We start from the raw sequence: 25,485 nt of genomic DNA, 5'->3' as shown, positions 1-25,485 counted from the left end.
AAAGGTGGTATTATCTAGCATTAAGGTGATGCTGCTATGAATAGTGGTGGGTGAACAGTTATATTGCTAGCTGAAAAAAATCACGTGTATCTTACGTGGAGACCACTTAACAGAAAGGCTGAAGTTGCCAAATCATGGCTTCTATTACCTACAAGATAAATACTCCATGATGAAACCCCAGAGTGAATTTAGCCACTAATTTTAGTGGAAAAAGTATTTTTGGCAAAGATTTCATCCTTTGAATGCAAATGCCAGTAATTAAAATATAAACATCTTGGAAAACAAATCTCTAACTCATTATGTAAACCAAGACAAACTCAGAGGCTGTCTAACGAGAGAGTGGAGACATTCAGTGAATTAAATGAATATTCACTTGTTTTTAATTATTAGAAATTACAACAACAAGTGGCCCAAGTGAAACTCATCCTTTCCATGAAACTTGCCCATAGGTACTGAAAAAACAAGTTAGCTGTTAACCAGCTAAAACACAGAAAGCAAGGAAAGAAGAAAATGGAAAAAATTAATGTAGAACAACAAAATGGAAACTAGATCTGTATTCTCAGTAGAATTTTACTACTGGAAATATTGACTAAGATGGGATTTAGAAGCTTCGTGCAGTATGGAATATTACATTGGAGTGGCACAACTGGGAAGATTTCTTGGTACCATATTTCATCAGAAAATGAGATGCATTTTTCTCCTCCTCAGAGAAACAGTCCTAAGACAACGAGGTTGCATTAAGAAATAGGATATTATTAAGCTCTCTGGAAGTCAGGTATAGAAAGTCCAAATTGCAGAAATCTGATTCTGTCTGGGTATAAACACAGGGTGGTTTCTTTTAAGCAGGGAAGCAGTTATTAATGTATGGAAGAAAAATGAAAAAGAATTGCTGTAAAGCTGTAGAAGATCAATATTTCTGTCTTACAAAGGCACTTCCCATAGGCAACTGTCTTAACAGGATAGCTTGAACCTATTTTCTTTCACTTGAATTATCTTTGACTATATCAGTTTACCCACTTTTTAAATCCAGAGACATTACTGAGTTACAGCATAAGCTACTGCACCTGTGAAGAGCTCTGAAGTAGTATGAGAAGCTTTATTCAAAACCAGATCTTTTCTTGTATATATTTTTTTAACAAAACAAATGCTCTTCAGTATTTGATTTAATTAACTGATGCTTTTGATCATTTATACACAAGTAGTTACAGAAAAAAACACATGTATATTGTATATGTATGACTATGTATAGTCACGTCTATATGAAAAATTTCACAGCCCCATCAACAATTGCAACCTTCACAGTGAAACTTCCAAGTAGGTTCACTGACAATTCACCATTCAATTAATGTAAGAGTGATATAATGCACACTTGATGTTTTACTAAGATGTGCCAGGGGCTCCTGAGACAATAGGAGCCAACGGGGAAAGACTAGGGAAATACTTCAAAGCAGTTAAGGGGTGTTCTTCCAAGAAAATGGAGTGTCCAAGAGCTGAGGTGCCTTTACACCAATGCATGCAGTGTGGGCAACCGACAGAAGCAGCTGGAAGTCACTACACTGCTAAAGAACTGTGATCTAGTTGCCATTACTGAAACTTGGTGGGACAAATCCCATAACTTGAGTTTGCCTATCAATGGCCACGGGTTGTCAGAAGAGACAACACATCAGAGAGGAGGAGGGGTGGAGAGGTTGCTCTCTAAACCAAGAGGCAGATTGAGCCTGAAGAGCTGTCTCTGAAGAACAGATACCTGCAGGCTGATAGCTGATGGGTAGGAATCAGAGACTGAGGGAACAAAGGGACCTGAGTGGTTGGCATCTACTGCAGGATCCCTGATCAAGGGGAGACTATTTACAAGGCCTTCTTGCTCCAGCTAATGGAGGCACTGTGCTTACCGGCTCTTGTCCATCTGGAGGACTTCAAACATGTCAGCATCTCCTGAAAAAGTAATATGGCACGCAGTACACAATCAAAGAGACTTCTGGAATGCATGTAGGATAACTTCTTAAGCAAGGTAATAGACAGCCTTACCAGAGGGATGCAGTACTGGACCAATTGGTCACCAAAGTAATGAGCTAATTGGAGACATCAAGATGGGAGGCAGCCTGGGCTGCTGTGGTCATGTGTTGGTGGAGTCCACAGTCCAGAGGGACATGGGTCAGGGGAAGTTAGGCCCCTGAGTTTTAGGAAAGCAAAATTCCAGCTCTCCGAGGAGTTAGTCAATAGGATCCCCTGGGAAATGGCCTTCAGGAACAAAGGAATATAACAAAACTGGCAGATCTTATAGAAGGTTTTCCATTAAGTGCAAAAGCTCTCAATCCCCAAGAGAAAGAAATCAAGCAAGGAAGGAAAGAGACCAGCATAGCTGAGTTGAGATCTGCAAACCAATCTAAAGTGCAAGCAGGAAATGCACAGGCAGTAGAAGCACAGAGAGATAACCTAGGAAGAGTATAGTGATGCTGCCTGTGTAGGGATCAGGCCAGAAAGGCTGAGGTGCAGCTAGATCTGACATTGGAAATGGATGGCAAGAACAATAAGGAGGACTTCTACAGGTATGTCAGCCAGAAAAAGAAGCTCAAAGAAAATGTACCTCTCCCTGATGATCAACAGTGGCAAACTGGTAACAGTAGATGAGGAGAAGGCTGAGGTACTTGACAACTTTTTGCTGCAGTCTTCAGTGGCAATCTCTCTTCCCACACCACTTCAGTGGATGGACTGCAAGACAGGAACTGGAGGGGAAAAGTCCCTACCACTGTAAGAGAAGATCAGGTTCATGACCACCTAAGGAGCCTGTACATAAGTCTATGGGACCTATGGCAACTACAACCTGTCCGACTCATCTCTGTGCCTGGGAAAATCATGGCAAAAATCCACCTAGAAGCTATGCTAAGGCACATGCAGGACACAGAGGTGATACAAAACAGCCAGCACAGCTTCACTGGGGGCAAGTCCTGCCTGACCAACCTAGTGGCTTTCTATGATGGAGCGACTACATCATTGGACAAGAGAAAAACTACGGATGTCATCAATCTTGGCTTTGTAAGGCCCTTGACACAGCCCTCCACTCCTTTTTAAATTGGAGATATATGGATTTGATGGGTTGACTATTCAATGGATGAAGAATTGTTTGGATGGTTGCATCCAGAGGGTAGTGGTCAATGGCTCAATGTCCAGACAGAGACTGGCGACAAGTTGTGACCCTCAGGGGTCCATCTAAGACTGGTAATGTCTCAGAATGGACCCCTTCACTGAAGACAGAGACACTGGGAATGAGTGCACCCTCAGCACATTTCATACGACACCAAGCTGAGTGGTACAGTGGACATACCTGAGGGACAGGATGGACAGGCTCAGAAAGTGGGCCCAGGTGAACCTAATGAAGTCCACAAGACCAAGGGCAGGGTCCTGCACCTGGATTGGGGCAAATTCTGATAGAGGATTATCCCTCAATAGAGGTTGAGGGATAAAGAGATTGAGAGCATCCCTGAGAAGGACTTGGGGTTACTGGTGAATGAAAAGCTGGACATGACCCAACAATGTGCTCTTGCACCACAGGCATTGAACTTTATCCTGGGCTGTATCAAAAGAAGGGAGGCTAGCAGGTTGAGGAGGTGATTTTTCTCCTCTACTCATCTTGTGAGATCCCACCTGGAGTATTTGTAAAGGACATTTTTCTGCCCAACCATCCAGGAGCCATTCTGGTGGCTGTTGTGGTTTAGGAATGTTATTCTCCAATGTAGGAGTCCCATTAAAAAAACCACACTTCCACTTGCTCCCTCTCCAATTGGAAGCACTAAAGGCAAAGGTCATGATTTGAGATAAGAACAATTTAATGGAAACAGCAATGAGATAAGAAAATGAACAGTAACAGCAACAATAATGATAACAAAAGTGTGCAAAAGAGAAAGTTTGGAGCTTGACCCAGCTGCTGCCATGCCACCCAAAGTGCTCCCTTCAGCTGGGACCACTGTTACCCCACCACTCTGTCTGCCACACTCGCCCCACTGGAAAAGGCTCTTTTCCTCTGCCCCTGGCAATGACATAGGATGGTATTGAATAACAATAGGGTCTTGGTTATGCCCACAAGGCTCCAGGCCCTGCCCCCTCATGGCTGCTACAAGAAATTAACCCTGTCCTTAGCCAAAATCAGTTACACTCACATCACCTGATCTAGGATCTAAGCCCCTTTGCAGTGGGTGGCTCCAGTGAGCTGACAAGTGAACTGCTTGACTCCCTGCACCTACCACACACAGTCAGACAAGGTTTCCTTATGGCTCAACTCGAAGTTTCCCATAGCAGAGACTCAGATGTCTGGATCCTTAAAATAATTTAATTATGATGCAACAACAGGATAACAGCTCAAGCTGGCGCCTCTGAGGAGGGACCCTGAACAAAGGAAACCCTGGACTTTTACACCCTCACAGTCTAAGAGCGTGAAAATCTCTGCTCTTCCTCCAGAGGCACCGGCTCCTACTGTGTCTCTAAGTGTGTGTCCACCTGGCTGGCACCACAGGTCCCTGTGCCCTTTGTTATACAAAGGGTCAGTGCCAGATCAAGGCCTTTTGCCTCGGGCTCCTGCCAGCCAGAGCTCACAGTGCAGCTGCACATGGAGCTGAGCACTAAATGTATTCAACAGTACTGCGTCCAGTTCTGGAGCACAGGAAAGACATGGACCTGTTAGAGTGGGTCCAGAGCAGGGTCACAAAAATCATCAGAGGGCTGGAACATCTTTCTTAGGAAGACAGACTGGGGCAGTTGGGGTTGTTCAGCCTGGAGAAGAGAAAGCAGCAGGATGATCTTATTGCAGCCTATCAATATATACGGGGAATTATAAGGAAGATGGGGACAAATGTTTTAGCAGGGACTGTTGTGATAAGACAAGGGGTAATGCTTTAGGGTAGATTTAGACTAGGTATAAGAGAGAAATTTTTTACAATGAGTGTGGTAACACTGGAACAGGTTGCCCAGAGAAGTGGTGAATGTCCCATCCCTGGAAACATTCAAAGTCAGGCTCTTGACAGACTCTGAGCACCCTGATCTAGTTGAAGATGTCCCTGCTCATTGCAGCAGGGTTGGACTAGATGACTGTTAAAAATTCCTTCCAACTCAGCCTATTCTCTGACTCTATGATAATTAGCAAGCCAAGAAAATCTACCCAAAGTACCCAAAGGAAAAAATAAGATTGCTAAAAATAAGTAATTTGTGAACCAAACAGTTTGTGGTATGACAGAAGTGGTTATGCAACTATAAACAAAATTATTAACAAGAGAAGCCTACATATAAAGGGAAGCTATGGTAACCTTTAAACATGTGGTGTCCACACTCTTCTTCCTGTGCAATTTGAACACTGGCTGGGTAACAGAACTTTTGTGTAACTGGTAGTTCAGAGGCTGCATTCCAAATTACAGACTGGACTTGATATAAATCCATTCTAATGAACTCGGTAAACTTGGAGCTATAAGCATCTTTGCTAAAAATGACTGCAAATGGTAGGGGAAACTGCCTTTTCCAGAGTATCAAAATTCACATCAGCACTGATTTCAGAAATCAGCTGATGCCTATTAGAGAGGGGTTACACAAGGCATTAGTTTGAATTTCTTTTTCCTTTAAGGAAAGCAAATCTGTCATCAAACTTTGTAGATTCTGCTCATTTCTACTATATATTCTGAAACCAGAAGGAAATACTGGTTTGCTTCATAGTAATAACAAACAGAAAAAATATGGAAGAATTGTGATTAACTAGAGGAAGGGCAGGGCATGGCTCAGAACTGTATTATTCTCATTATCATGCTGTAACTATATAAAGTGTTCTCCTGAACAGCAACACCAGAAATGTAATCATTTATGCAGTGATCATGCAGTGATGTGGCAGGATCTGATATATTGATCAGAAGAAAGGCATTACTAAACATCCAGTTTACATGGATAAATGCTTACATACATCTAATACCTTAGCAATTTGTGTTCCTGTGGCTGAGTTACAGATCCAGATAAAAAGTTAATCAGTTCAGAAAAGTGATAAATAGCAAGAACTTGAGTAAGTCACAAAGACGTGGAGATCATTTCTTGTCTCAATTTCACTGAATTAAATGAGTGTAAGACTTGGTGACCCTGAAAACAATGTCTTTCATGCCTATGAAGTGAGAAAATTGTGTTAAAGAAAGCAGAAGAAAGGAGGAGAAACCTGGAGAAGGAGAAAACCTCAGGACAAAAAACACCACAAAAACCAAACCAAACCACCACAACACCACATCACAAACAAACAAGCAAAGAAACAAGCAATCCCCCAACCAAACAGAAAAAACCAAACCAAATACCCCAAGCAACTCTTAGGGGAAATGGTAGTTACAAGTATAGATGGAGAGATCTGCTTTTGGCATTCTGCAACCTCAAAGCTGTGTATTTCTTTTGCAGTACTAGGAGGGTTAACACCTGAAAAGCTGACAAAGAAACAGTACTGTTATCCCATCAGCATAGACAAGTGTTGGTGGTTTAATTTGTGAGGTTTAAAATCTGTATGAAAATTCATGTTCTCAATGTTCTGCCATTATCACTATTTTCACCAGACATATTAAGTGTTTAGCCAACATTAACAACAAATGTGGAGGAAGAAAGTATTATTTCTGTTTGTGAATGCAAAACTGGCAGAGAGAAGCTAAAATCACTTGGCAAACAGGTTAGGAACACCAGACATGCATATGTTAAGCATCTCCCAGCTTACTATCTAATTCAGTGCTGAAGCCAGTAAAGCATTTTTGACAGTGGAAATTGCAGTAATTGATTCAGCCTCATGGATTTTATGTCCTCTAGAAAATTCTTGATTATGAATGCCATTGCCACATTGCTCCAACATGGCTGTGAAGATGAATAAAACCAGTGGAAATATGCACTAAAATTCCTCATGCTACTTTCATTTCTATCCAGACTGCTCTTCTATCACCACTCAGTGTCTTCTGAACATGCAATGTCCTAAGAAAGAAAAGGTGAAGTGCCTGTAACAAGCCCTCAACAGAGGCCTGGGATATCTGGTGTAAAATTGCCTGTTCCTGCCCTGCTAGTGAACCCTCAGATGTCTTCCCCCAGCTGTATTTTGCTGTGGCACTCACCTCTGTTTCAGAAGCTGTTTGTTGTCCTCAATGGTTATACTGTCAGCATGGTCCCGCTTGAAAACTTCAAAAGCTTCCTGACATCCAAGTGACATCTTTCCTCCTGCCCCGAGGTAAAAAATAAAAAAGAGAATTACTTCAGAGTCATCAAAAGATAGACATTTTACACTTATTTAAATCCTTTTTAGACAAATGCAGCAAGTCAGCCCAGGGATCTTAAAGCAAAGAGAAGACTAAGTTCGGTTTCCACTGATGGAAAAGCATTTTTGATGAAACATTTCTATTATCTAACAAATTAATTATGTTTCACGCCACTTCTCTAAAGTCTGAATGCTTGAGGTATACAATTCCTCAAGATCATTTTAAACGTTCATAAGTAAAACTGAACTTTGAAAATTTAAAGTATGTGAAATATTCTTAAGTATGAGCCAGAGGTATTTTCACAACAGCAAATGCAATTTGCTTCTGTATTTCTTTCATCTGTTTCACACTGGACCCTAAATATACCTCGAATATTTTCAGTACTCTTGGAAGAAAAAAATTGGGCTTTTAATTACGTATTAGTAAATATTTTTCCATACCCTTTTAGGCAAAGCAAGAATTCTACCTACCGAAATGGTTGGAGCTTGCCTTTTTACATTTACAACATGGTGTTTCCTTTTGTGCACCAGAAGGTCAAGGCCTTCAAATCTTTAAAATCACTATAGAAAATTATTACAGTCTGAATTATTTTCAGTTCTCATTGCTAATGATCTATAGATCCAAGTAAGCTATCATGTATCTCTATTCTTATTAACAAAAAAAATCAAAGGCTTAAGGAGAATGAGAGCTTATGCCAGCATCTGTGTTATCACCAGTACATATATGTCAATAAATAAGCAAGAAGAAAGGATGATACTTGCACTTGAATAAATTACAGGAATGAAGATAGTTCAGGAGCAGAAAGGGGGAGGATTCTAACACTCAAACTGTGCGAAGAATACAAAATAGCTACACCTTTAATTCAACCTCCAAATTGCAACTTAAACTTTGAAAATAATATTCCTTAAACTGGAATTTGATCCTCCTTGGTTTTTTTTCCCTCTTGAGTCTTTCTTTTGTCCTACCCGCAAATCTGCCTTCCTGCCTCAGAGCTATCAAGACCCCCAAATCCGTTGGGAACAGGAGCTATAAATCTTCCTAGGATATCCACTGTCCAAGTGTTTTCTCCATGTTTTATGCCAATGGACCAGGATTACCAATAACATATGCATGTATACCAGTTCTTTTTCAGGCTACCTGCTTTGCAATTTTGGCTTGAGGGTTTTCTCCTTCTCCAGGTTTCTCCTGCTTTCTTCTGCTTTCTTTAACACAATTTTCTCATTTCACAGGCATGAAATACATTGTTTTCATGGTTAGGGTCACCAAGTCATACTCATTTACATCAGTGAAACTGAGGCAAGAAATAGGCAAAACATGCCTAAAAAGGATGGGATGTGCAATACTGGGATGTTACCCCTTACTGGGATCTAGGTCCATAAGCTTCTAAATATATTCTTCTTCTAAATATATTCTGTGCACCTCGTCATACTTATAACAGGATAAGTTCCCACTGACTGCAGCAAGATTTCTGTGATGTAACATACTGTTTACAGAGAAGGCTGGTAACACGAAGTAGAACTCAGGGTTCAATGATGAAGTAAAAGTTTAAAAAGTTTATTTAAAATATAGAGAAAAATTTGCCCCCTGTTTCAGTTAAAAGAACCAGCACATCTGTTACTAATTCAAAAATATTGAGTTGAAAATAGAACCACCAGGAATGTTTGAATGGCAAAGCATGCAGAAATGCTCCACCCTTTCTGAATAAGAAAATCAAAGAAAGATACAGTGCAGTATTTTCTGTTGTGTGATCCAAAAGAGCAAGAGAATTCAGGAAAATATATTTTTCTGTGGTCCTGACCTGAGAGTATAATGTTCATGTTTCATACCTGCCTTGAAGAAAAACAGGCAGCTTTGCAAGAAGAATTTTATAGTACATTCATCCCATCTCTAGCACTAATTTTAACATGCAGCCTGAATTGACCCCCTAGAATTGCTTCTGTTGCAGAAAAAGCTTGTATTAAGAGCAGAAAGCCAGGACAAAATTTATCATCAAGCCTAAGATAAACAATGACATGCCCTTACTCATACATAACACTGCAATGTAAAGTATTTAACTCTTCTGGCTGTGTGCTGTGTTTGAGAGTACAAGTAAAAACACAAAAGTACGGTCAGAAAACAAAACTATTACAGTGATTATTGCTGCTGCCCGGCAAAAATCCATCAACCAAAATTAAAGGTAACCTGATAATCATTTTCCAGCACTAGCTTGAAAAGGCAGCAAATCTGTACAGCCAAACAAAGCACACAAAAATAGATCCCCAGAACACTTGGGAAGGGGAAATTTTCTGGTTTATGTAGCTCATTTTAAGAAAATAGAGAAACATATGAAGTAGTAAACAAATCCATTCTGAAAATGGTATAAAGGGAAACAAACTTAGAAAGGACCATTGAGATTGTATTTCAGTATAATATGAGCATAAAACAGCTGCAGAAGGACGTTGCAGCCTATGGGTAATGACAGAGATGTTCAGGAAGACAATAAGGGAAGACAATGTTAGTAACAGTAAAAGACTGCAAGAGACACTGAAATCTTGATGGAGTAGTTGTGTCTTCATTCTGCTCAGTAGTGAAGATTATTTCTTTTCCATGGTTGATTTGGTATCTTCCATCATTATGTATACATTTCCTTAAATAATCTGTAATTTCATAAAATAGTCTCACCTTCCTTCAAATGACCTCCAAATGCCATGGTGCATTAACATTATTGGCATGCTGTTTCTCCTGGGCTTAATTCTAACGAATAAGCTATATGTTCATTTAAACATTTAAAAGGTGTTATTTGATTTGTTTTTCTCTAGCTTTGAAATTGAAATCTATGTACAGCAATATTTACATTATATAAACAAAAACAGAATTAAGAGAAGAAACCAATGATAAGGACAAAGTTTTGGCAGGGTAGTGGAATAGTTCAGATAAAACTGCTAGAGAAAACAATTTCTTTCACTCTTAAAAGCCAAAAAATTCCTCCTCTCTTTCTTAATTACCATGGAATAGTGTTACAAAATAAATATTTGAAAATTCTTATCTAAGGAAGAACCATCATATCCTGCAGGATGAGAACCAGGGAACACATGTCATCAAGTCATTACAATGTGACCTGGAATAATCATTACCATAAAAATAACCCAGATCATTGGAAAAAGCATAAAATTTTCTTTCAATCACATTCAGGAAACCCCAGTTGACAGGTTTGCATAAAAACAGATAAAGTTTCTATCAACCTAATTTTACTTATACCTTTCCTCTTAGATTGTGCAACACTAAAACACAAATATGCCCAACTCACACAATGCAAAATTCACAGCAAACCCATCATCATTTAGAGCAAATTCACATAGCTGAAATTTTTGGTAAAATTCAGGTTCAATCCACAGTATGACTTTGAATGCTTAGGAATGTTCTCATCGAAGGTTTGATTTCAGTCTGTACTCTGATCCAGTGAACTCTGTCAGCTTTCATATTAAGCAAAAAAATTTGGTTCAATAGGCTCCTCTGCTGAAATGTGCAAATTACAGCTGTCCCACTGAACTTGAGTAAGTCAGCAGGGTGGCAGTGATGTCTCACAAGCTCTGAACTCGAGCAACAACATCTGACATGACCAAGAAATAGAAAGGTTGATGTAGTATTGATAATAGCCTAAACTCTTGGAATCAGTAATAATTCAAAACACAGTGAGCAAAAACATGATAAGGATTTTGGATGTTGCTGATTACTTTTTAAGGTAAGAAAAGCTCAGAGTGATTTAAGGACTCAGTGGTATGCCTACAGGAGGTAGAAGCCTGTATATCAGCAAAGACCCTGGCAGATACTGTGCATACTATTCTATCACTCACTAATTTAGAGATTTTAGCATTTATTCTATGCTGTTACATACACAAATGCTGTTTACAGCCATCTTAAACACCAAATGTTAATTTTAAAGAAACTTTAATGGAACATGTACAGTATAGTGTCATGCTGGGTCTTCGACTGCCAACAGAGAAAGTATTTGGCTGAATGCTATTTTAAAATTAAATAGTATCCACTGCGATTACTCAAGGACTACACTGAGAAGGTAGGAACATGCAAGGGGATAACCATAGACCTTATTTTGTTGTCAAAAGTGATCAAAACCAGTTGCATATCTACATGACCATATTGATTTTTAAATATATCCAACACCGAAAAATCCTACAGCAGCTTGTACTAGTGACCAAAGTTTATAAATACTGGACAATTTTAAAGTACTTTATTTTAGTGGTTTGTTTTTGGGTTTTTTTCCCCATAAAAATTTTGAGACTGCTCAATCTGGAAATGGCACTTCCAGTCTTGAGTCTGGCCACCTTCTGTTTTTCAGTTTGTTTGTTGAAAAAGGGTTATTGCTCAGAGGGAGAAGATCTTCATAAAGTTTAATGCATGAAACCTACAGAAAAAAATTTACATTGCTCTTCAGTTAGGTCTGGAAAAATCTGTCAAACAATAGCATGAAATTGATATCTTCTCTGTCTGAAAGCAGAACCACAGAGTCTCCTCACAACACCACTTGTAACCAGATTTTGGTCCTGGTATGAGAGCTCTGAGGGGGTTTCAGCAGCCCTCATGCCAGAGGCTGCCAGTTTAACCCACAAAAAAATTGGAAACAACTCTCCAGAAGAGAAGTATTAAGATTGCAAATTGATCTGTTCTGAGGGAGGAACATTAAGACTGTTGACAAACTCCTGGGAATAACTGTTCAGAGAATGTATTCTGATGAGAAAGGCATCTGTTCTCATATCTGCCCATGTATCTGTTTTGCAGAAACTTCATTTTCTGCATGAAAGAAGGAGTAAAAGTCTTTCCATTTTCTTTCAATTTCTACTAAGTGGTCTGTTAGAAAAGAATTGTCAGCCCTTCCACTGAAATCAATAGAAGCAAAAAGTCCCCTTGGCTCAAGGAAAGCTCTCATTCGAGTGACAGTAGTCTGAAGAATTTCAGGATAGCAACTAGTGTGAATTGTGAGTCTTCATGCTTATGAGGATTGTCAGCCTGTTTGGGCTATTATGTATTTCCACGTATTATCAAATGGGAACAAAGGAACTGTGAAAACTTTCAAATGAAACTAACGACAAATTATTTGGTAAGTCTTTGCAATAGAACTAAGGTATTAGAGGTCATGTAAGCATAATTCGTTACATCTTTACCAGGATACGTCAAGATATCATAGCCATCTGTTCAGAATGGAAAAAGATGTAACAGAGCTTGCAATAACGAGTCAATAAAGAATAAATACTTAAAAATAGGCAAGCAAATGGCAAAACAATATACAACAAATACTTCCCTACTGCAAAGCTCAGCTAAATTTCTCATGAAAAGCATGTGTGTTACATATGGCTACCTTCACTAGACTATGATTCAAAAATGGGAAAGACATAAAACAAGGTTGCTCACAGCACTCCTGCAGTGTTGAAGTTTCTGGGGAAGTTAAAAGCCTTGAAGGAAAACCAGAATATTCAGATGCAATGAACTAAAAAAAACATGCGCATAAATTAATATCTTGTGCTCTGGAGTTTCTTTGTTTATTTACAGGGGAGGAAGAGGGTAAAATGAACAATTTATTGAGATTGTGAGCATGTTGAATGTGGTACTGAACATTAACCTAGGCAGGTCAGACTGCATGCCACAAGTGAAAATTCCCACCGTGGAAACCTTGAGCTATTTGGTGCATGGGTAACTTACCTAGACCTTATTGCTTCCACATGAAATTAAGTGATTGATGAAACAACCTATTCCATATATGTTCAAATAATTTATAAATGGAATAGAAATCACCATTCAATGAAACCCTGAAAATAATGAACAGCAAAGAACAATCTTTTACAGGAGCATGTTGGACACAAATCAAAGACAAGCACCATTTCTAATGCAATTAATATCACTAGAAATGGGATTGCTTTAAGATGATTAAAATAAAACAAAATACCTAGGTATTACATATAATGTCAACTCTGCAAAAGTCAGTTTTGTCTGATTATGTGGTTATGTTTTTATGTCTTACAGATTTCTCAGGTATAATTTGTTATATTTCTCAGAGATAATTTTTGTTATATTTCTCAGAGTACACGGCATGGAGTAAAGATGCTCTAGAATATCTGCACCAGCACCGATTATTTACAGCGTGCCAACTTTTGAGTTACCTGGTTATGTTAGTATATTCTCTTTAAAAAGCCACTGGGCACCAGAGTTATCAACGTCAAAGTTGGAGCATAGAGATGAGAATGCAGTTAGAGGCTATTTGGCATAACCAAAATGTTTGCAGATCTCAGCAGTGGGGAATGAAATAGTGTACCTGCTGATAGTCATGTTCTGACACAAATATTATCCGAGAAGTATTTTAAATTTCATGTATGACACCTTGTAGGTTTCAAAGGAGAAAAAAATTCAGCTGCTATTTGCAACCATTTATTTCTTTAAAGCTGCCTGTGAGATCATATTTGATTGTATAATACATACACACATTGAAAGTCCTTAATTAGTAGGTACAAAGGGAAAGCCTGAAATGAAGCATGGTAGGCTTGGCAGAAGCTCAGTGGGTGGATATGAAGGAAAATATGAAGTCAAACCCACAAGAACTTTAGGAGACCCACCCAATGGTGCTGCCACTTCTAAATAAGTAAGATTCACTTCTGTATATGACAGAATCACACATTTCAGATAACTTCTCATAAAACAGGATATATATGTCATACTGCATTGTTCAGTTTACATCAAACACCAGATATTACAAAGAAACTGTGCATTTCCCTTCTTTTGTAGGAATCTAAATCTGTTCCCTTTATTGGTTGATGCAGTTGTAAAAGTTTCACTAAATACCAGAAAGGGCCTATATTTATGCATTTGAGTCAATTCAAATTAGAGTTGATTTTAAATCAAATTTAGACTACTGAGCTTAAAATGAGGACTTCAATTAAGATTGAGTAATAGCAAATTAAATGTGTTTTGACATGCTTCATGTACTTGACATGCCGTAGCAGCAACATTTGCTGCTTGTCTTAGACCTGAAAAAGGGCTTTTAGGTTCAAAGACTTTTCTGCCTTTTTCAGCTAGACCAACACATCTATAAAAAATGGAACAGTCTCAACATTTGCCCAATTTACATGTTCTATGCTGTTTTGAGTGATAGATACGGTATTTAAATTCTCCTTTTTAATATACCTTTCTCAATTTTAGAAGAATTACTCTGAGCGGTGGATAAGAATATTTTAAGAGCTCTACAAAATGACAACCTACATCAATGGAGTCATGACAACTTGGACTAAATGCAAGTGAAGTTTTTTGTTAGGGACATCTGTAGACATCTGCATGTATTTTTGGTGTCTGGAGAATCATTTCTACCACCAGGCTTGCCAGTAACACCATAAACCACAAAAGAAGCATATTTCATTTTCAGAACAATTTAGCAGAGGGAAAAGAACTTGTTATAAACATCAATCTGGTTTTGGAAACTTAATGTACTTTTAATTTCATATTACATTTTAGCTTTTTCTTTATTAAGATACTGAGGTTTTCTGAAGTAGAAGCCTGTATGTACTACATCTTAGGTAGAAAAGAAAAAAATCCTCTATAGTGGGTACACCATTAATTAGTACTATCTTGGGACTATCTTTTAATATTTCAGGCTGTAAACTACAGAAGTGCAGGGGTCACTTCATGAGAAATTGGTCTTTTTATTATTTTTTTTTTCCCAGCAGGAACCAGCATTGAATGGGGTATGCTGAGGTAGTGTTGAGAGAAGAAACCATGAGATAAACTCCCTGGTAAGCTATTTCTTTTTGCCAGGCAGCAATCTAGATAACCTAATTTTAAAATTTACTATCTATTTATATTCAAGAGGAACAGCTTTACCACTTTCATCACTTAGCTCTTTTGGAAGCTGAACATCAGCAATTAAGGAATGAGTGGAATTTCTCTGTAAAAAAATGAAATTTGATTCTTGCTCTGTTGAAGCTGTACTGGGATTTGCCTCCAAGAATGAACACAGGAGCCCGCTGTGTACCAGTGTCCAGATTTGAAAAAGTAATTAGACATGTTATATGTTATACCTCAGCAATGACCACAATAAATTTCAAGCACTTACCTAGTGAGGAAGCCTTTTATCCTTCTCTGAAGGAGTCCTGTACCTGCTACATTACAGACTGCATCAGTGTGTACTAACTGTACTCTAAATATACACACAAAATTAAGCCTTCAGAAGTTTCAAATAATCTCACAACTGAGGACGTCTAGGCACATGACAAGCTCCAGAAGTCCAGCAGAGCCAAAATGGGAGTCCTGCGCCCATAAATCAGCAGAAGTTTAGAGAACACTTGTGTAACTTGCATGCTCTTAAACACCTACCCTGACACAAGTTGTACAATTTGCTTTGGAATTTAGGGCATTGTGCCTCTTGTGTTACACAAAGAGTGCATTTTAGTAAGACTAAGTAAAGATTAGTGCATGTAGAAAGAGAGCAGTCATTGCCAGTCCAGACACATTCATATATTCCATTTTTATCTGTAGTGGTTTTGAAATAGCAGACAAAGCAGAAAAGGAGGAGATAACAGTGGGGCCTGAACTTATACATAAAATCAAACTGGCTAATTTCTCTCCTGAACTTTCACTTCAGCTTGTCAAATTTTATCATATTGTTTTTACAAAACTCTCAGCTATCTTTAGGTGAAACTACTCATTATTTTAGACTTTCCTCAGCTCTTAAAGGCTTTTTACTGCTTTTAAGAACTCTTTTGACCATATTCTATTTTGAATGGGAAAAAAATCTTGAAGGATTGAATCGTAAAGGAAACACTAAATCTTTGTAGACTGTAGAAAAAAGAAAAACTATTCTGAATGCCATAGACATACTTTTTCAAAACCAGTTTTGCCAAACCCATCCAGTAAGTGTACTTGTCTTCTGAATCAGTGTTAACATAGTGTAAAAGGCTGAGCAGGTTTAAGTAAATCTGTAATTTGTATTTTTAATAAAACATTTTGAGCAGAGGCATTCATCAAAATAATTTATTAAAAATTCAAATTAGAGCTATATTTAAGTTAATTTTACCAAAATCCTGCTACTTACTAAAAATGGGACAAAGTGAAGAAATAGCTCAGAATTTAAAACAATTTTTTTCTGACAATAATGACAAATAGCATGCACATCACATTTTTATGAACAAAATTATGCAACACATCAAGAGTATTCACTTTCAATATTCTAAGAATAAAACCTTCAGAAACAGATTCCATGAGCAGAAATATAAATACCAACTTGAACATTCTTAATATATAATACAAAGTTTACTTAAGTTCACATGGTTTAGCTATTGTCATTAGCAGTTGTTGTTTGCAAAAAGAGAAATCCTGCCTCCATGGAAGTTTTGATAAATTAATCAAAATGGAAAAGTAATAGCTGTCCTTGTTACAAAAAAGTATATGAACAGCTGATTAAAATTTTAGGATATCAAATTGCACCTATAGCAAGACCTTTCGAAATGCAGCTTAAAACTGTTAAAAAGAAAGTTTAATTTCCATCCCTAGTACATTCATTCTGTAGAGAAAAGTAAAGAATGAGGTATCTTCCTTTTGTTTTTATGCCAAAACTGAAGCCATTGGTTGTTTCCAGTGCAACTGGATATTCATGTTGATTTTATGTGAGCTGTACAGTGAGTATACAGAACCACAGACTTACAGAATCAGCTTGGTTGGAAAAGGCCTTTGAGATCACCGAGTCCAGCCTGTGACCTAACATTACCTTATCAGCTAAAATAATATATGTACAGATGTTATGCTGTTTAACTGTTCCGTCCTTGTACTGGGCTACACAAAGTGTAACATGGAAAGAAATGGCTTAAAGACAACAAGGAGGACTTCATGCACAGGTGACGAAAGGAAGGCCAGGGAAAATGTGGGTTCCCTGCTGAATGAGGTGGGGGACCTAGTTACACAGGACATGGAAAGGCAGTGCTTCTGAATGCCTTCTTCACTTTAGTCATTACTAGCACCACCAGCCTTCAGTCAGCCCAGGTCCCAGAGACCAGTGGAAAACTCTGTATAAAGGCAGAAACATAAACTCCATTTGGATGCTTCTTTTACTGTTCTTCTAATACAGTCCATGCTTAAGAAATTCTAAGATAAATCTATAACTTTCTTTACTTAAGAGCTTACAGACAACTTTGAAATGTTGCATTTAAACAAAAATGCATTCAGACTCTACTAATATATCAACAATTGCAGGGAAAAATTCATGTATACTGAACAGAAATACTGCTTTTATCAATAAAAATATAACTGACAACAAACTCAGCTTGACAGGTGAGGTGACCCTTTTTGCTGCTTATAAATTTTTAAGACATTAATTAATGTTACTGAATATCTGCTTACATGCTTTCAAGTTCCTAATGTGACGACAGCGTTCCTATCCTCTGTATCTGCTGATATCCCTCTTCAGTTAGTTTAGGTATGACAGTACTTCTGCTCTGGCAATTTCACCACAAAAAAGGTCAAAAATTGTCATTGTAAAACCACAGAACAACTGCAGAAGGTTAAGTATGTGGATGTATTCTTTTCTTAGGGTGGATATATACTAATGTGAATACTCAAAATGTGTAACTTGCTATTTCAGTGCAGTTCAAAAGAAACACCACCTAAATGCACATTTGAGTGAAGGAGGATGGAAGGAAGTTGGGTTAAAATGTTACCAGGGTCAGTGAAAGTTAGTATTGCCCTAGCCAATCCTATGTATCAGCTAAAAGCCTCTAAAACCTTGTATGTGGTAAATTTGGGACTTCTTATGTATGACAAAAGGATAAAAGCAATAACCTCATTGCTTACATCAAGACTAAAAGTAGTAAGTGGTAATAAGTGTCTCTAGTTTAGATGGCTTGAAGGAATAAAACATGCTTGAGAAATTTCATTAATACTACAGAAATATTTTTGGAATTCAAACAAATATCCCTGTTTATTCCTCTTGGCACAGACACTCCTCATAGAAGACTGAGAAACATTTTAAAAAACCCAACCCATAGGGTTCTAATAACCCATCTGATCTAGAAATAATGCTTAAAATCTCTATATTTTAAATTGAAAATGTAACTAAAAGCAGGAATGTTAAGTTCTCCAACTAGTACTATCATTCTGACCTGAAATACAATCCTTAATTCCCACTGTTATTGTGAAAATAGCCACTCAAATATATAAATATCTCTAGGTTTTGAATTAATAACACTGAATGTGAGAGTTCCCCACTGCCAGTTCTGCAATCTTGAAATAACTAAAAAAGGATTATTCTTTACTACATTGTATGTGTAGCCCTTTGCAGCCAGATTTCAAAGCCTCTTCCCTTCAATCTAGGGATTCACCTGGACCTTTTCCTCTTTGCACATTCATTTTTGGAGCATGGTACATGCACTCTTGGATGATGAATGAAGAACACCTTTTATGCCTAACTACAGTACTGCTTCCAGAACCAAGAAGGAATATAAATGGGAACAGAGGAGGACCATATTCATTAAAGATTAATTCTCCACCTGACAGTCTCAGGCTTGCTACATGTTGGAAGCAGCAAGGGGGATCACACTGGCCATGAACAATGTTTATGCTACTGCTGCTGCAAAAAATTGGAGATTTTTTTGTTAAATATATCTTAATGCATTTTAATGAAGAACTACGACTTAATGACAAGAAACTTCTATTTTGAATTTAGAGTTACAAAACTATGAGCACTGTAAAACTACTGGACAACTAATTCCTACTCTCCCATACTCTCAAGGTGAAATCCCACCATATTGGGCCACTGAAATGATTAAGGTACCATCTTTGAGGGCAGGATTGCTGCAGAGAATGAATTTCTATCATAACAAAGGCAAAATGAATAGCCAGAGACAACTGCCACTAAGTTGACCAAAAGATCTGTGCTATTCACTTTATTTTTTGTCTTCAAAGAAAACATTAGAAATAACCATGTTGGGGTTTACAAATATAATTTTGAAACAGAAGTGCACATATTAACTCTAAATTCAATCCCTGAAACCTCACTATGCTAAAATTAATTCAAATTTTGGATGAAACTTCCATCTTAAATTGTCCCTAAAGGCAGGAAGTGCCTTTTGCCCTGTAGTTGTGGGTTAGTGTGGCCTATCCCATTAAAAGTAAGTCCTGCTTCCATAACAACAAATAAGCACATTCAGCAAAATAATCATTCATTGTCTTCATGTACAGCAACCATTCCCCATGATATAAAAATCAGATGTGATACTGGTGTGTGGTAAAATAAACCTATGATTTGGCAACATCTACTTGCTTATAATAATTCACAAAATGTTTGTCTTTCAGAAATCTATCCGTACATCTTTAGCAATTTCTTGACCATTTATCTTTTTGTCTTATTGGTGGGTGCATATTTATAGAATTACATAAATTCCATGAGCCTTTGAAAAATGATGGTGATTCCAAATCACTTACTATTAGATGTATATTTACACTACATGATTACACATTTTTTTTCCGTCCTCAGCAGTGATGATGGAAAGCAAATTAATTTAGAAGCCAAATTCCTGATCCTGCCAATAAACAGGCACAGACATTTTTTCCCCCAGGTACATTCATGGCAATTGAAGAGACAGCCAACATATGTACACAATAATAACGGATAAGCAGAAAGACACAAAGCCTTACTTGCTCCTGAGAATAAACAAGTGAAAAAACCCCCTCAAATATTAGGACATCTTCATTATTCAAAATACAAATTGTTTTTCTTTTTTACAACATGTATACAATTGCACAATAACATGGAACACACTTGACATAACCTAAATATGTTCTCTTCAGAGAACTACTCCCACTAATTTATTGTCAGCTTTATCTATTCTGCCTATAGCCTCCACAGTAAATAAAAAGAGAAAAGGAGAACTTTATTGTTATGATGCCTAACATGTCTATTGTATTAAAACTGAGAATAATCATAATTAAAAATAAAGTAATCTGGGTTCTTCTGAATTTTAATTATTGCCTTTTATTTCCATGATTCAAAAAACTCTCATTTTAATCAAAAGTGATGACATTCTTGTACCAGAGATATTAAAGGCAAAATTGATTGCTCACAGAGGGAAGAATCCCCTGTTGTCTCCCTGGCTCATCATACCACAGAGTTTTTCTGGTGAAAATTCAATGGTCTCAGAAGCTATTTGAGGGAAATTCTCTTACCAAAAAAACAAAACAAAACAAAAAAGCCCAATCATGTAATAGAAAGTATTTGAGTGAAATTCCATTTCATATTGGCACAATTCCCACTGTGAATAGCAACTTCTTTCAATGCCTTTTTAACCAAAATTTGTAACCAACTGAACTATATAATTAATGTGCAACTAAGGATCAAAAGACAATTTTTGAACCAATAACCTCTATAGCTCTAAATCTGCTTATGTCAGGACATAGAATTAAAAGCAGTTTTGCCACTCAAAAATCTGTTGAAATAAGTGACAATCACTAGAAAAATAGCGTAATTCTTCCTGAAGGCCAAGTACACTATGTTTATTTGATGGCTTTAAACTGCTTGTTTTCCTGAAGATCAAAAGGGGACAGTAAATTATGGACATTCCTTGTCATTCAAGCTTACTACAATATTAAATGTGCTGTATCAGAGCCATGAGCTCTTGTATCAGCTTCAGTTAATTAAATAAACCTGCTGAAAATCAAAAGGATGTTTTCCCAGAAGTCTTTTTCTTCTAGTATTCCCTAACAGAAAGTTGTTTTAACACTTCTGATACAAAACTAAGACATTCTTCTGTTTCCAACCACTGGTCATTATTCAAACTGATGTCACTCTCTCTCTGTACACTTAAAGATTAAAGGAAATTTCTGAAATATTTAGAATTATTTCTCCCCAGAAATATAGCTAGATGTAAATGGCATAAATCAAGAGTGCTGATCAAAGTGGGGAGGTATTGCAGAAGAAAAGATTCATAATAAAATATTCAATAATTTTAACACAACTTTCCCAGCCTACTCTGAGTGCTTTTCTCTCTTTTACTGAGCAAGTAGAGACAGATTTGCATGAAATATACTTTTATGCAGCTTACTCTCAGAATTTGCAATAAATATCAAATATAGTGTATGTTTGCCCATGCTTGTATAGACTTTTAAGTAGCCAGCATAGCCCAGAGTTTCAGCAAAGCTTCCCAAACAAATTAGTTATCAATAAAGAGAAACAATGTCAAGAACTGGGTTGAACAGTTATGCTAAGAATGAAGAGTCAAGACTTCCAAGGCTTTATATTGGTTTCTGCTTCTAATTCACTGTCTTACTTTCACAAATCATTTCAACTGCTCCTCAGTGTTAGAAAAACAAGATTTTGCTCTTACAGATGGCCTTTGAACATGAAATCTCAAAGCGATCAAGAAAGATAAGCCACTCTTAATTTATTTCACAGTTGAAGAAACTGATTCAGAGAGATGAGGTCACTTGTGTAAGTTCACAAACTTAGTAAATAATAAGGATTGAAATAAAAAACAGATGCCCTGCACCTCGGTCTAGGATCTTATTCCATGCAATGTATTGCCTCTGTAATGCAGTGGAGAGCTGACTCGTTTTCTTTATGACAAACAAAAAGAATAAGCCAGCTAACAACCTCTGTTGGACAATGCACTTTACCACAAACACTCAGTGAAAAATCAGAAACAAAGGCAAATGTTATCAGAACTCGTACATTATTCAGGAAATATTCTTACAAAAAAGTTTAATTTCTTTAGGAGTAATAAGAGTGGCACAAGTAGTCAATGGGCACAACTGCAAACAACACAACTGTCTGAAGTTTCTCTGGTCAAGTAATAAAAAAGTGAACATTACAAAACCAAAAGTAGATGATTACATGAAGAGTAAAAGATAAAAAGAAGTAACAAAGATGAAAAGGGAAAGGTAAAGCTTTCACTCCCCTCAAAATTTACAGCAGCTGCTCTTTATGACTTAGCAAGCTCAACCTTTGCCACTTGGGAAAGGTATACAACATGTTTGCTTATCTTTACTTGTGTTCTAATTATTGCTCTGAACTGCTTCCAAAACATTTCCTGTCTCTTCATCCACTAATAGTGCCTCTAATGACTGGATAAAGACTATATAAAACAATGGTTACGCTAAGTTGTTTCACATACTGTTATTCTGTAGTAAGCAACTACCTCTATTACTAAATATATATATATATTCTGATTCCTTGATTATCTCTGAAAGCTGCAGCTTTTTTCTGACATTAAGATTTTTCCTAAGTATTTACTTTCCTCTCTAAAAATTTGGGATTTTGCAATATTATTTATAAGAAAATGGACTTTTTTCAAGATTCTTATCTGATGCATCACAGTATGACTCATTGCTACCACATTTCTCAATGTACCTTTTTCCCTCTTAGCAATTCTGAAATAGCCCCTCATTAGCAACAACCCTTTAAAAAATGATTTGATACAAACCAGCTTTTGACTACTGCTTTTCAAGCATCTGAAAAACACCCATGATTTGACCCTCAGATTAAGGGTTTAGGAAGATGAAGGCTGTGCTTATATTATTGGCAGCTATCCAGCACTAAGAGAAAGGCTGCAGACAGTTTTATTGAAATATTAAGGTTACTAACTTTAGGAGAGTAGGCAAAAAAACCCCAAAATCCCCCAAAACCCACGAAAAAAAAAACCCAGAGGAAAAAAATAATGTGGTTCAAATCTAGCAAGTTAGACTAGAAAAAGATGAATTTGCAATAGCATGAAAAATAGCACCTGACCAGTCAGATAAAATGTCCATATTTTTAGCAAATATGTTTACTATTACATCAACTCATGTCTCCTTTATATCTGAAAATTATACCTGCAACATTTATTCTCTTTTTAATTTTTTTTTAAAATGACAGTAAATGGAAGTTTTAGTAAACCTCAGGTTGCTAATAGGATCTTATAATGTAAGTCATACAACACATTCTCTTATATCTCAACTACTTTGTGGCTGCCTTGCCCGTAAACACTAAACACCATCTCCTTTTTTTTCCAGACATAAAATAGACCATGGTGAAATGAACTGTAATAAACATAATGGTTTCACTAATTATGTGCTGTTAGGGTCAATAGATTTTTAATATTATTTTTACTATATAAAGAGAATATACATTAAAAAAAAGAAATTATTTAACACTGTTGTGACTATATCTAGAAAAAATGGAGTTTGATAATTTGTGCCTTCTTCTCAGAGGCTTTTAAGAGTGATCTTTCCTCTACTGCCTAACATCTCTCTTTACACTTTCTTTCCTAAAATCCACATTTTGCAAAAAAGCAGATTCCAGGAAATGAAGTTACTTGTTTGGATACAACTGCCAAAGCCACTTCCTGTACGCACTTGGCAGAAATGCTTGGGGAAAAAAAAGTCTTATGACATTTTTCAATCCAACCAAGCTGGGCATTCCATTCAGCCACACAAAACCTCAATTTAGCCCCAGATCTGTATGCCAGTATTATATATTTGACCACTCAAAGCATTACAGTCCAGTAATAACAAACTCATTTTTACATTTGTCAGGAAAAATAGTATCCAACAGGTTCCAAACAAAAAACACACTGACTACTTCATCCATGACCTAATACTATTCCATTTTTTCCATTTTGCTGTTTTTCCTCTCCTCTTTCTGTACAGCCTCACACGTGAATGCACTGTAAAGAGTAACGTATGAAAAGGCTGCTGAGAGACCACTCACTGGAACATGACATAACATAGTCATTGTTATTCTTGGCATTGACACTATTTATGGCTCATTCAGTGGCAGATAAAAAAGGAAATTTTAATGAGAAAGCCTCTTTAACAAACACTTAGGCTGCTGCAGTAGAGAATCGTGAAATACATGATACTCATCAGATGAACTGAGCAGACTGTCAATGACTGAATCATATTTTGTTGGACTTTGCTAACAGGTGTTTTACCAGACCTTGCCCTGCACAACGTCTATTATGACAAAATTAAGTCTTTGACTGCAACAACACAGTTTTTCCAAACCAAGTGTTTAAAAGTACCAATAAAGAAAAAAAAATCTGCTATTAATCTGATTGCTTTGACTCCAGATCTCTTTATCTTAAAGACTAACAAATTTACCAAAGGGATCACAATTATATATGCATCAGTTTAAAACTGTACCTCTTCTTCCTACAGCACTCCTAATTTAATGAAGCTCTGTTAAATCTAAAATATTACTTCCCTGAGGACCCTGTTTGTGAACCTTCAGTTCTTTTTGGGTGTTACAGGTAAATTAAGGGTGACAAGAAGTCACTTCCCAACCATTGTTTCCATTTTATAGCATATGTAATTTCAGAACACCTATTACTGTCTTGTCTCTCTAGCCATTTTCTATTCAATAACTCTCTTGGGTTCACTTTGCATTCCCTAGTAACTCAGCTCTTCCTTCCCTTGAATCTACAGTCTCTCTTATTCCTGATCTCATTCACAGCTTCATTAGGAACACATTCTAAGCCACAAATTTCTGCTCTTTTCTATCCTACATAAAAGAGAACTCCAATCCATACTGGCCCTTCCCTTTCTCCCCCTTCTGAATAAATTTTCTCATCCGAGAGTTTAGACAGACAAGTGTGAGGTACAATAACTATTGTAGTATCAATTGCTTCCACTGTCTACTCCATTTTCCTGGCAGCCACAGTATTTTCACAAGAAAGACAAAAAGTAGTATTCAGAAACACATTTGCTATTTGTAACCAGCACATGGTCTCTTAATGTGTTCCATTAAACAGATCAAAAAGATTCCTGACACTTGAATAATAAGAGCCCAGAAACAGAGCGTAAGAGAATAAAAGACCGATCGTCTTCAATTCTTTCCTTTTTTTGAGTCCCTCTCCACTGTTTTAGACATTATCACAGAAATTTTCAACCCAGCGTTAAAGTTATTTTACTCAAAAGTTCAAGACATGATTCAATTTACCCAAGCTTTCTTCCCCTAAATATAAGTTCAATGATTTATTATTAAAAACTACAGCTAACAGTATTTCAGTCATCAGAATATAAAACTTACGTCTCCCCTCATGGCTGGCACCCTATTCTTTCTTTTTCTGGAGAAAATCAGACTTTTTACAGTGTCAAAAACAAGAAAACTCTGGAGTACTTCATGAGGAGGCCAACAGTGAAGACATTTCTGAAACAATGGCCTGACCACAGATCTTCCCTTTTGTAATAGATGCAACTTCTAGCAGTGTTTCTTAACAAGGCAGGTCCCAAATGACTGACA

General features: G+C 37.1%; 1 protein-coding gene across 6 annotated transcripts in view; it reads right to left on the bottom strand.

Annotated features, from left to right (window-relative positions):
- The window catches only part of KIF6 (kinesin family member 6), a 158,100-nt gene that overhangs the window by 53,133 nt on the left and 79,482 nt on the right, over positions 1 to 25,485 (bottom strand). For all 6 annotated transcript variants that reach the window (XM_039569520.1, XM_039569515.1, XM_039569518.1 and 3 more), the window contains one exon: positions 7,104 to 7,206. In XM_039569520.1, the coding sequence (XP_039425454.1) occupies positions 7,104 to 7,206 (103 nt within the window). The remainder of the gene's footprint in view (positions 1 to 7,103; positions 7,207 to 25,485) is intronic.

Source organism: Corvus cornix, chromosome 3, assembly GCF_000738735.6.
Source record: "Corvus cornix cornix isolate S_Up_H32 chromosome 3, ASM73873v5, whole genome shotgun sequence".
NCBI lineage: Eukaryota > Metazoa > Chordata > Aves > Passeriformes > Corvidae > Corvus > Corvus cornix.
Note: the sequence above shows the minus strand (reverse complement) of the source record. Positions and strands in the feature narration are given on the sequence as shown.